This window comes from Oncorhynchus mykiss, chromosome 17 (genome assembly GCF_057628025.1).
Source record: "Oncorhynchus mykiss isolate SJ-2025 chromosome 17, ASM5762802v1, whole genome shotgun sequence".
NCBI classification, from domain to species: domain Eukaryota; kingdom Metazoa; phylum Chordata; class Actinopteri; order Salmoniformes; family Salmonidae; genus Oncorhynchus; species Oncorhynchus mykiss.
In genome coordinates this window covers 1,861,786-1,874,570 of record NC_143038.1, presented here as the reverse complement: position 1 = coordinate 1,874,570, position 12,785 = coordinate 1,861,786, and the positions used below count along the sequence as shown (strand labels likewise).

At 42.6% G+C, this 12,785-nt stretch overlaps 1 protein-coding gene across 1 annotated transcript; it reads left to right on the top strand.

Moving 5' to 3' along the window:
* The first annotated feature begins 1,381 nt into the window (after positions 1–1,381).
* On the top strand, positions 1,382–10,048 carry LOC110485637 (volume-regulated anion channel subunit LRRC8C). Its single transcript, XM_021556737.3, has 4 exons — positions 1,382–1,919; positions 4,666–4,814; positions 7,046–7,179; positions 7,444–10,048. Exons 2-4 carry the CDS (start codon positions 4,674–4,676, stop codon positions 9,623–9,625), a joined length of 2,457 nt encoding a protein of 818 aa, XP_021412412.2. The 5' UTR covers positions 1,382–1,919; positions 4,666–4,673; the 3' UTR covers positions 9,626–10,048.
* The last annotated feature ends 2,737 nt before the right edge of the window (positions 10,049–12,785 follow it).

The following is a 12,785-nucleotide window of genomic DNA, read 5'->3' as shown; positions in this document are numbered from 1 at the left end:
GATTAAATTTGCAATATTAAAATAATAGTTAACATATTTTACTATTAAGGGTTTGTTTCATATTTGTTCAATATTATTTCTTATTTTATAATAGCTGTAGGCTGTAAACCAAGTAATTAATTGTAAGTACTGGCCATTCATAATGACTTGACATTTCACATTCCCTTGGTGAATCTGGCAGCGGAATGCAAAATAGGGACTGGGCTACAGTAGATTTAGATAAGTAGCCTAAACTCAACTCCATATACACTACATTACCAAAAGTATGGGGACACCTGCTCGTCGAACATCTCATTCCAAAATCATGGGAATGAATATGAAGTTTGTACCCCCATTTGTTGCTACACTCCACTCTTCTGGGAAGGCTTTCAGATGTTGGAACATTGCTGTTGGGACTTGCTTCCATTCAGCCACGAGCATTAGTGAGGTTCGACACTGATGTTGGGCAATTAGGCCGGGCTTGCACTCAGCGTTCCATTTCATCCCAAAAGTATTTGATGGGGTTGAGGCCAGTCAAGTTCTTCCACACAGATCTCGACAAACCATTTCTGTATGGACCTCGCTTTGTGCACGGGGGCATGGTCATGCTGTAACAGGAAAGGGCCTTCCCTAAACTGTTGCCATAAAGTTGGAAGCACATAATCATCTAGAATGTAATTGTATGCTGTAGCATTAAGATTTCCCTTCAGTGGAACTAAAGGGCCTAACCCGAACCATTATTCCTCCTCCACCAAACTTTACAGTTAGCACTATGCATTGGGGCAGGTAGCGTTCTCCTGGCATCTGCCAAAACCAGATTCGTCAGTAGTACTGCCAGATGTGGAAGAGTGATCACTCCAGAGAACACTGCTCAATAGTCCATTGGAGGCAAGCTTTACACCACTCCAGTCGACGCTTGGCATTGCACATGGTTATCTGCGTTATTGTTATTGGGTGCTGCAATCTATAGTTTTTGCAAAAAAATAGCATTTTATGTGATGCCTGTCAAATTGCGCCGCGAAATCCAATAGAGTTCGAAGTTTGCCACTTCAAGCATGCACTGCCAGTCTTATGGATCATTTTATAAAGATACATTATTTAACGCTGTGTACGTGTGCTTGTCCTGATTGTTATAGAGTTGTCAGTGGGTGTTGCAATCCATAGTTTTTTATTTAAAAAAAATGGCATTCTATGCATCCCCTGCCAAAACTAAGCTGTTCCTTCTCTGTTAACAATGGCTCCCTTGGTGGAGGTCGCGTAAAATGCTATTTTTATTTTTAAAAACTACTGGTTGCAGCACCCAAAGAAAATAACGCAGTTACACAGGCCAAACAGTTACAAGGTACACATTACAGAATGGGCATTTCTGCAAGTATCGACTGATACTGACTCAATGTAGTCGGAGGTACACTCTGCCGACCCGCAACTCGGCTCCATTGAAAAGTATGCAGTTGAGTTATATAAATGACTATACAGACCAAGAAAGAAACAAAAAATGCTGAATAATAATGATGATGCACTTCTCTTCATTCTAGATCAATGTCAAGGTGACATTCCTATTTAATAGCCTATGTAAGCAAAAAATAGACACATCGGTAGATTTTTTTTTGCCACACTGTCACTGGGTGGGCCAGTCAAAGTAAGATTAAGCGTCGATGCGTCGTACGTATTTTAGGAGGCGGAAGGCTTGCATTACCTGTATGGACTTCGACAATCCTGTGTGGCGTGGTAGGCTACTGAACGACACCTCACACTCAAACAACTATCTCAAACTTAAACTTGGGTCCATGTTGTCATCGACTAAAAGCCGAAAACAATAAGTATTTCCCCGCCTCAATAGCCAATTGACTTGACTGGCAGCGATGGGTCAGAGTTCTGATACTTTTTGTTAGGAGGGCAACTCGCGGACTACCCCCCCCGTGGATCTCGCACGAGCTCAGGTAAGTTGCCTGCTCTGAAACAATTCATATCAGAAATATTTGAGAACTGTTGGTTCTTTGAACGTATTCTTTTTATTTCATACATTTGAACTTAAAAAATAACTCTCATTAATTGTTTTGAAAATATATTATGTGAACTCATAGTCTAAACCTGTACTTTTGTAAACGAAAATTGTGTATTCAATTTTGTCTGACAGATGCTTTTCTCACAAGGAATGGCAGGAGCCATAACGAACTGTGAAATAAATTGTCTCGTGCAATAAGCTGTGTTTTCCTGATTCATTGTGTAGTGTACTGTATGTAATACATGAGTCATAAAGTGTCCGTTTTTAAAAAATATAGGATAAGTTATAGGCAGGCTACCCTATAAAAGTGTAGGCTACTTTCACAAAGCATGTTGAAATGTTTATGGTTTTGGTCAATATAAGTAAAGTTTTCAGAATGAAATAGTTGCATTCTCAGTCATTAGCTAGGCTATTTGCTTTAAATACACTGACACGAGGGAGACAAAACTACTAAGCCTGTTGTGAAATGGTCATGAACCTCTTGAATTTAAAACACCCAAGATATGATTACCTCAACTGTATCACTTTCCTTAGAGACCTCTCTGTTGATCAGCCATTGTTGTCTTGTCATACTATACCGAACAAAAATATAAACACAATATGCAAACATTTCAAAGGTTTTACTGAGTTACAGTTCATATAAGGAAATCAGTTAACTGAAATACATTCATTAGGCCCTAATCTATGGATTTTACATGACTGGGAATGCAGATATAGATCTGTTGTTCACAGATACCTTTAAAAAAGGCAGGGATGTAGATCTTGCCTAGTTAAATAAATAAAAATGTAAATAAGAAAACCAGTCAGTATATGGTGTGACCACCATTTGCCTCATGCAGTGCGACACATCTCCTTCACATAGAGTTGATCAGTCTATTGATTGTGGCCTGTGGAATGTTGTCCCACTCCTCTTCAATGGCTGAACGAAGTTGCTGGATATTAACGGGAACTAGAACACGCTGTCGTACACGTTGATCCAGAGTATCCCAAACATGCTCAATGGGTGAAATGTTTGGTGTTTATGCAGGCCATGGAAGAACTGGGACATTTTCAGCTTCTAGGAATTGTGTACTGCACATTTTAGAGTGGCCTTTTATTGTCCCCAGCACACGGTGCACCTGTGTGCACACAGGTTTAATCAGCTTCTTGATATGCCTCACCTATCAGGTGGATGGATTGTCTTGGCAAAGGAGAAATGCCCACTAACAGGGATGTAAAGAAATTTGTGCACAAAATTTGAGAGAAATAAGCCTTTATTGCATAAGGAACATTTCTGGGATCTTTTGTTTCAGCTCATGAAACATGGGACTTTACATGTTGCGTTTATGTTTTTGTTCAGTGTACTTTGGCCACTTTGGACTACAGTTCCGGCTACAGGCCGGCCCCTCGTTTTCCCATGCAAGGCTCATAGATACTGTAGGAGACACCTCAGGAGAAATATATTCTATTCCCTCCCCAACCCCTTTTGAAAACACAAAATACATCTTTCTTCCTAAATTATAGGTTATTATCAGGTTGCTTATAATCCAGTCTTTGTGTCAGATGAGTTTTCTAAGCAAATTGGCATTTAGTGTCATGAATCTTACCCTGGAGGTTAGTCACGGGACCTTGGCTTGCTGTATAAAGCAGGCAGACAGGCATTCGAGGCATTCAGTTACTGTCCGATTGAACATTAGAATGGGCAAAACGAGTGACCTAAGCAACTTTGAGTGTGGTATGATCGTTGGTGCCAGGTGCACCGGATCCAGTATCTCAGAAACGTCCGCCATCCTGGGGTTTTCACGCATGACACTGTCTAGAGTTTACAGAAAATGGTGCAACAAATAAAATGGCCCCATCCTGCCTGGTATCAACGGTACAGGCTGGTGGCGGTGGTGTACTGGTGTGCGGAATTTCTTCCTGACAAATGTTAGGTCCCTTGATAGCAATTGAGCAACAATTGAACGCCATGCACCGAAAAAGTCAGGCCGTTTGGAGGCAAAGCGGGGCCCGACCCAATACTCAATGGGTGTACCTAATAAATTGACCACGTTCGTTACTCATCAAATTTTCACTGAGCAACTATCTTCATTTACTCCCGTTACGGCCGGTATGCAATTCCAAAAAAGGTTGCTTGTAAATGTTTACTTAGAAGAAGATAGTCGCTCAGCGAAACTCTTTGGTGAGTAACAAACATATTTTGACATTATAACTCTTGCAGAGTTGGTGAATGAGAGTTTGAATCGGAGCTTCCTGGGTGCTAGAGAGGTCTCTAACGCACAGATACTGGGGCACCCTGTAGGCAGCTCTGCAGAGTGGTCACTATCTGGCACAGCCACAAAGACATAAAATCAGATTTTAACCCTAACCCACACTGCTAACCCTACTCCCTAACCTTAACTTTAAATACAGACCAAAAAGCTCATTTTTGCAATATATTCAATTTTGACTTTACAGCTTGCCCATATAGCAGAAATCGTTCGGTTCTGCCTCCAGGACAAAATTCATGACAGTAAACGTCAACCTGCATCTTCTAATGTGGGGCAGGCTTACTATAACCTTAAACATGGATATTTTGTAATATAGTGACTATAACTAAAGCCATACATTATGTTGCTTATGATATGCTTATTTTTGGTTTAATCCTCAACTGGTCACTTCGTCATTATTTCTGCATTCTCTTCTTCCTCACTTTGCTACAGTGATCAGGATGATACCAGTAACTGAGTTCCGGAACTTTGCCTCATCACAGAACCCCGAGTTCCGGGTTCTAAAGCCATGGTGGGATGTGTTCTCGGAATACCTATGTATCGCCATGCTCATGATCGGAGTGTTCGGATGCACCTTACAGGTAAGACTAAACTCAAACAAACTAATCACCAATGAAGGTATACATTTTCATTGAACGAAGAGTAGATTTAAGTCAAAACTGGAACATTCACTGTCTTCTTGGTAAGCAACTCCAGTGTAGAGTTGGCCTTGTGTTTTAGGTTATTGCCCTGCTGAAAGGTGAATACATCTCCCAGTGCCTGGTGGAAAGCAGACTGAACCAGGCTTTCCTCTAGGGTTTTGCCTGTGCTTAGCTCCATTTAATTTGTATCCTGAAAAATCCCCCGTCCTTAACAATTACAAGTTTACCCATAACATGATGCAGCCACCACTATGCTTGAAAATATGGAGAGTGGTACTCAGTAATGTGTTGTATTGAATTTGTCCCAAACATAACAATTTGTATTCAGGACAAAAAGTGTATTGCTTTTCCATTTTATTTGCAGTTTTACTTTAGTGCCTTGTTGCAAAACAGATGCATGTTTTGGAATATTTATATTCTGCACAGGCTTCCTTCTTGTCACTCTGTCATTTAGGTTAGTATTGTGGAGTAACTACAATGTTGTTGATCCATCCTCAGTTTTCTACCACAGCCATTAAACTCTAACTGTTTTAAAGTCACCATTGGCCTCATGGTTTCCTTCTTCTCCGGCAACTGAGTTAGGAAGGAGGCCTGTATCTTTGTAGTGACTAGGTGTATTGATACACCATCCAAAGTGTAATTAATAACATCACCATGCTCAAAGAGATATTCAATGTTTGTTTTTTATTTTATTTTTACCCATCTACCAATAGGTGCCCTTCTTTGTGAGGCATTGGAAAACCTCCCTGGTCTTTATGGTTGAATCTGTGTTTGAAATTTACTGCACGACTGAGGGACCTTAGAGATAATTGGATGTGTGGGGCACAGAGATGAGGTAGTCATTCCAAAATCATGTTAAACACTATTATTGCACACAGAGTGAGTCCATGTGAGTTATGTGACTTGTTAAGCAGATTTGTACTCCTGAATTTATTTAGGCTTGCCATAACAAAGGGTTTGAATGCTTATTGACTCAAGACATTTCAGATTTTCATTTTTACTTCATTTGTAAGAAAAATAAAACAATTCCACTTTGACATGGGGTATTGTGTGTAGGCTAGTGACCAAACAATCTCAATTTAATCAATTTTAAATTCAGGCTGACCCACCTGAGAAAGTCAAGCATTCGTAAGGCACCGTTCTAATCGGAGGGGGGGGTATTTTTCTTAGAATATTTGTCGTTTTTTTGTTGTGATTTATCAGTGGGTGCTGTAGCACCCTCAGCACCTTTACTTCTTGAGGCTATGGAGGCCGATGACATCAGTCAGGGTAATTATTGAAGTTTGCAGTTTTGTCTAAAAAAAAAACTATTTTGTTCAAAACATTTTATTTTTTTTACCTTTAAGTGTGTGTATATTACTGTATTTATTCTTGGGATATTGTTTTTCAACAGGAAAAATTCAAAAGATAGCTGGAGTGCGTCTTTAAAGCACATAGCAGATTAGCCCCCGGGGCATCATTGCAACAGCTGAATGTAAGCACCTAATGGAACTGTTGGATCTTGACAGATGTTGTCGGTGTGTAGCCTGTAGCGATAAGAATAGGAGTGCCTACAGTATATGAAATAAAAATACTTGGTATTACTTACTTTATATAAATGAGATATACTTTTACCTGAATAAGTTTACCTGTTATTAGTGATATGTGAGGACAACTTAAAAAGTAAATTAATGTACAATCCCATATAGAAAGCATTTGGCCCTGGATAATGAATACATTTTAGATTTGATTAGTGTGTCCTGTTTAAATCTCCTCCTGCCACGTAACAAAGCATTCTTATCAGTGGTGGTGACCTCCAAGTGAGAAGGGAAAAGAGAGACACATTAACTAGTGTTTTCCCTATATGCATTTAGCAATGCCGCTGCTAAATCGACCAATGTTTCCCCTGGAATCAGGCCACTAACTCCGTATTTAGTATGTCATCTTCTCATCACACGATCCTAATCATTGGTTGATATCACACCTGGGTTCAAACGGTATTTGAAAGAAAACAAATACTATTTGAACCCATGTCTGTTAGATATCAGCTGGAACAGGAAAGAAATAGATCCCAAAAATCTAAGCCTTATGTTATGTAGGTGGCTACTCTGCAAGTTGTTCCATTGCCTAATCTTTCCAATAGCACTCACTCTTCTTCTCTTTCTCTTTTTCCCTCCCTCTCTCCATTATAGCTCACCCAGGAGAAGATCTCCTGCCTTCCCAGCCATTTCTCCAGCTCAACTCCAGAGGCCATCGATTGCAGCCACATCCGCAGCCACGGCGAGAACGAGACATGGGAGCACCATACCTTAGTCAAGCCCGTCAGGTAGGTAGCCTAGAGGTAGAGGTTAGAATCCTAGCTTCTAAGGTGGGAAATCTGGTGGCCAGATAAAGCAAAAAGACACATGTCTATTTGGATAGTTTGGATCTGTTGATAAGCAACTTCTTGCTAAGGTTAGGGTTAGGTTTAGAATAAGGTTTACGTTTAGAGTATAGTTTTTGGGTTAGAGCGAGGTCAGTAGATAGTTGAAATGTTACTGATAGTCTGTACAGCATCTACAGAGGGACTATCCAAATTCTTATTTTACAGCCCTATCATCCGGGAGGTGTACGGACGCAAGAACAACCTTGACATCCACCAGTACATCTTCGTCAACCATTACTGCTACGAACGAGCCGTGCACTGGTACGGCAAGTACTTCCCCTACCTGGTGGTAATCCACACATTGATCTTCATGGTGGCCAGCAGCTTCTGGTTCAAGTTCCCTGGGACGTCATCCAAGATCGAGATCTTTGTCACCATCCTGGGGAAGTGTTTCGACTCGCCATGGACCACCCGGGCGCTGAGTGAGGTGTCTGAGGAGCGTGGCGAGGAAAAGATGGTGATATGGAGGAAGAACACCATTTCGAAGTCGATGGCATCGGCGTTCGCTGCCTCGCCGGACAGTGAGCCAGGGGCGGAGGAGGAGATGGTGGGACTTCTCCGGCAGTCATCCATCAAGTCAAATCCAGAGAAGAAGAACCCGGAACTACAGCCAGCGGATTCACTCTTGGACAGGAAGGAAGGGGAGCAGGCTAAAGCTCTGTTCGAGAAGGTGAAGAAGTTCAGAACGCATGTGGAGGAGGCGGATCTGCTCTATCTGATGTACGTTCTCCAGACCTCCCTCAAGGTCTTCAAGTTCGTCCTCATCACCTGTTACAGCGCTGCATTGGTCCCCAACATTGAGATTGTAGTTCGTTGCTCAGTTCCTCCGGAGCTGACCGGCTTCGAAATCTACTGCTGCAACCACACCAAAGCCCACCTCTTCTCCAAGCTGTGCTACTGTTACATCTGCTTTGTGGGAGTCTACGGACTTCTGTGCATCTACACCCTCTATTGGCTCTTCCATCGACCTCTTAAAGAGTACTCCTTTGAGCATGTTAGGCTGGAGACGGGTATCAACGACATCCCAGACGTCAAGAATGACTTTGCGTTCCTCCTCCATCTCAGCGACCAGTATGATGCGCTCTACTCCAAACGCTTCGCCGTCTTCCTCTCCGAGGTCAGCGAGAGCCGTCTTCGCCAGGTCAACCTCAACCACGAGTGGCCCGGCAAGAAGCTGCGGGGACGCCTCTCCCGGAACGCCGACAACCGTCAGGAACTCCATCTCTTCATGCTCCCGGGTCTCCCTGACACCGTCTTCGATGTCCCTGAAGTGGAATCTCTCAAACTGGAGCTGCTAAACAACGTGACTATTTCCTCCAGTGTAATCCAGCTAGGTTCTCTCCAGGAGCTGTCCCTCATCCACTGCCCTGCCAAGCTCCAGCTGGCTGCCCTGACCCACCTCAGAGAGAACCTCAAGGTCCTCCGGCTAGCCTTTGAAGGACTGGAGCAGGTACCAATGTGGATGTACACACTTCAGAGTCTCGAAGAGCTCCACCTGAGTGGCACTTTGACCCACGAACTCTCCCGCAGTGCAACCTTAGACTCCCTGAGAGAACTCAAAGCTCTAAGAGTCCTGACGCTTCGCAGCCGCCTAACCAAGATCCCTCCGAGTGTTGGGGATGTGGCAGTCAACCTCCAGCGTCTCTGCATCTATAATGAGGGCCTCAAACTACAAGCCTTCAGCAGCCTAAAGAAGTTGACCAACCTGGCCTCTCTGGAGCTGATAGGATGTGAGCTGGAGCGCATCCCCAGCGCGGTCTTCAGCCTGTCAAGCCTGCAGGAACTGGACCTAAAGGAAAACAAGCTGACGACAGTAGAGGAGATCTTGAGTCTACAACATTGCCGGCGCCTGGTAACTCTTCGTCTCTGGCACAACGGCATCACCTACATCCCTGAGCACATTGCTAAGCTGAAGTCCTTAGAGACGCTGAACGTCAGTTGGAACAAGCTCCGGAAACTTCCGTCACGTCTCTTCTACTGCACCAAGCTCCGGCACTTGAACCTGTCCCACAACCAGCTCACGTCGCTACCAGCCGAGGTAGGGATACTCCAGAGTCTCCAGTTCTTCTCAGCAGCCTTTAACTCCCTGGAACAGCTGCCGGAGGAGCTGTTCTCCTGCAAGAGGCTCAAGACTCTGGCGTTGGGAAACAACTGCCTGCTCTCGCTTAGCCCCAGGGTGGCTAACTTGGCCCAGCTAGTGCGCCTGGAGCTCAAGGGGAACAGACTAGACTCTCTACCGCCGGAGATAGGGGACTGTCCCCTTTTGAAGACCAGTAATCTTGTGGTAGAGGACAACCTGCTGGATCTACTGCCGTCGGATGTACGGAGCAGGATGAAAGACAGTTGAGAGACAGTTACTTTGCTTACTTTAAAGGGCTTTTTACTCCTCCTGGTGCATAGGCCGCTGACAACAATTGAGAGATAGGCTAAAGGGTCAGGTTTGGTTGCACTTGATTGGTCAGAGATGTCAGCTCCATGGGAAAGGATTGGACCTCTGGTTGGGTTTGCAGTTTTGAGGACATGAGGGATTCGCTTTTTTAAAGGCAAATAAGAGCCCAAAAGTACGAGAGGACATGTAAGGACGGAACTATGGACACACCGTAGCATATAAGGTTCAAGAAAGGACCTTTTGGAGGGACATACAGTATAGCAATAGAATAATTAGCAAATATAATATATTTTGGTCAAATCCTCTTCAAATCATGTTCACCTACTTATTGCCATGACTGTACTTTTAAACATGTTTTTTAATACAAAGATGTCTATCAAATTGTCCTTGATGAAATGTCATCCTTAAAGCGTATGTCATATGATGATTCTCTTTGTTCATTTAACTTGCTGGTGGCTTGGACATCGTTGCTCATGAAGGCTGTCTTGCAGGCTTGTTAAGGGCACTATTCAATCTGTATCGCTGAAGTATATTGCACACTAGAAATACTGTAAAGGTTATTCCCGATTGAGCTGACCAATGCAAAGTTTACCGTGAATGCAGCCTCCACTAACTCTGAATTTCCATGATATGGATTGATTAGAGCCTTAGGTTTACAGAGATAAACTGGCAAAGTGAGTTACTGTTTTATGCCATAGAAAGGATGGAGGGTGATATGAACACACATGATACAAGGTAGTGGGAGGGAAACATCTAAGTATCAGTTTCTCTCTTCTCAAAGATTATACCTCTCTTGTTCAATTTATTTACCTGCTAGATTAGTGGTGTACGGCTAGAGGAATCATATATTTCTGAGATCTCTAAAGAGAGAACTTCAGTTACATCCAGCCAGAGGGGAAAAGGGATGGGGATCCTGTATCCTGTTCAACTGGTTGTTTCATACAGCACATAGGGTTCTTGTACCACTGTCATGGAGATGTGACAAACGCAGAGTGAAATCTTTTCAATGCTGGTGCCTTGGGAGTTTGACCTTTTCCCACATTAACTGAGTGACTTGGAGAGTAACTCATTGAATGAATGTTTTTCATTGTGTTTTATGCATATCAGTTGAAACTAGATGGAGGCCAATTCAACTAGCGAATCATATACAGTAATACTGTAAGCTTCATTATGATACACTGCAGTGCATTCACAAAGTGAAACGTGTTATTTTACAATGTAGTACACCACAACAACACAATGATGACACTGGTAGGCAATGCACAAATGTATTTCACAACGTTTTTACAATCCACCTGTAATGAGTGAATGACGTGGACCCAAGTGAAGCTTCCTTATTCCTTTGTTGTTGTCATCCCTTTTTTGACTACATTTTCAGCTTGTGAGTCACACAACCAACGTTAAGAAATAAACGAGGGCTGAATCTAAGGTCAGCACTGTAAAGGGTTGTACACAGTACTATTCTGTAGTAATACTGTAGCAGTATGAGGAGTCAGCTGACAGTACTATACTGGAGTAATACTGTAGCAGTATGAGGAGTCAGCTGACAGTACTATACTGTAGTAATACTGTAGCAGTATGAGGAGTCAGCTGACAGTACTATACTGTAGTAATACTGTATCAGTATGAGGAGTCAGCTGACAGTACTATACTGGAGTAATACTGTAGCAGTATGAGGAGTCAGCTGACAGTACTATACTGTAGTAATACTGTAGCAGTATGAGGAGTCAGCTGACAGTACTATACTGTAGTAATACTGTAGCAGTATGAGGAGTCAGCTGACAGTACTATACTGGAGTAATACTGTAGCAGTATGAGGAGTCAGCTGACAGTACTATACTGTAGTAATACTGTATCAGTATGAGGACTCAGCTGACAGTACTATACTGGAGTAATACTGTAGCAGTATGAGGAGTCAGCTGACAGTACTATACTGTAGTAATATTGTATCAGTATGAGGAGTCAGCTGACAGTACTATACTGCAGTAATACTGTAGCAGTATGAGGAGTCAGCTGACAGTACTATACTGTATCAGTATGAGGAGTCAGCTGACAGTACTATACTGGAGTAATACTGTATCAGTATGAGGAGTCAGCTGACAGTACTATACTGTAGTAATACTGTAGCAGTATGAGGAGTCAGCTGACAGTACTATACTGCAGTAATACTGTATCAGTATGAGGAGTCAGCTGACAGTACTATACTGTAGTAATACTGTAGCAGTATGAGGAGTCAGCTGACAGTACAATACTGTAGTAATACTGTAGCAGTATGAGGAGTCAGCTGACAGTACTATACTGCAGTAATACTGTATCAGTATGAGGACTCAGCTGACAGTACTATACTGTAGTAATACTGTAGCAGTATGAGGAGTCAGCTGACAGTACTATACTGCAGTAATACTGTATCAGTATGAGGAGTCAGCTGACAGTACTATACTGTAGTAATACTGTAGCAGTATGAGGAGTCAGCTGACAGTACTATACTGTAGTACTACTGTAGCAGTATGAGGAGTCAGCTGACAGTACTATACTGTAGTAATACTGTATCAGTATGAGGAGTCAGCTGACAGTACTATACTGTAGTAATACTGTATCAGTATGAGGAGTCAGCTGACAGTACTATACTGCAGTAATACTGTATCAGTATGAGGACTCAGCTCTTTCAACAGGTTGCATACCTTACTAAAGTATTATACTATAGTGATAGTACTAGAAGGCAGGGATGTAGTCAAGTCACTAAACCTTGACTGCAAGTTCTTTATACTCGAGTCACGAGTTGAGTCACGAGTCCCTTGGTATTGCTAAAAGCTGCGGTTCAAAAAATGTTTAAATGTCAAATCTGTTAATATGTTTCACATTGTAAGGATAACTAGATAACACAGCTCTCTAACATTTGCTGTTGTAGCTAGTACAGTATGTTCAATTATGCAGCAAGATACTTTTTCTGACAGTCACTACTGGTCGAGTCCAAGTCCAATTCCCCACTGGTCGAGTCCAAGTCAAGTCACAGTCCTAGACTGGAGTACTACAACACTGCTAGGAGGTATCAGGGGGCAGTTTAGAACACACAGACATGTACAAAAGGCATCAGGCCATTGATCTGATTATTTACAGA

Bases quoted from the DNA above. Each gene is read 5' to 3' on its own strand.
- LOC110485637 (XM_021556737.3), top strand. From the start codon at position 4,674: ATGATACCAGTAACTGAGTTCCGGAACTTTGCCTCATCACAGAACCCC. The intron at 4,815-7,045 runs GTAAGACTAAAC...TCTCCATTATAG, and splicing joins TGTTCGGATGCACCTTACAG to CTCACCCAGGAGAAGATCTC. The intron at 7,180-7,443 runs GTAGGTAGCCTA...CTTATTTTACAG, and splicing joins ACCTTAGTCAAGCCCGTCAG to CCCTATCATCCGGGAGGTGT.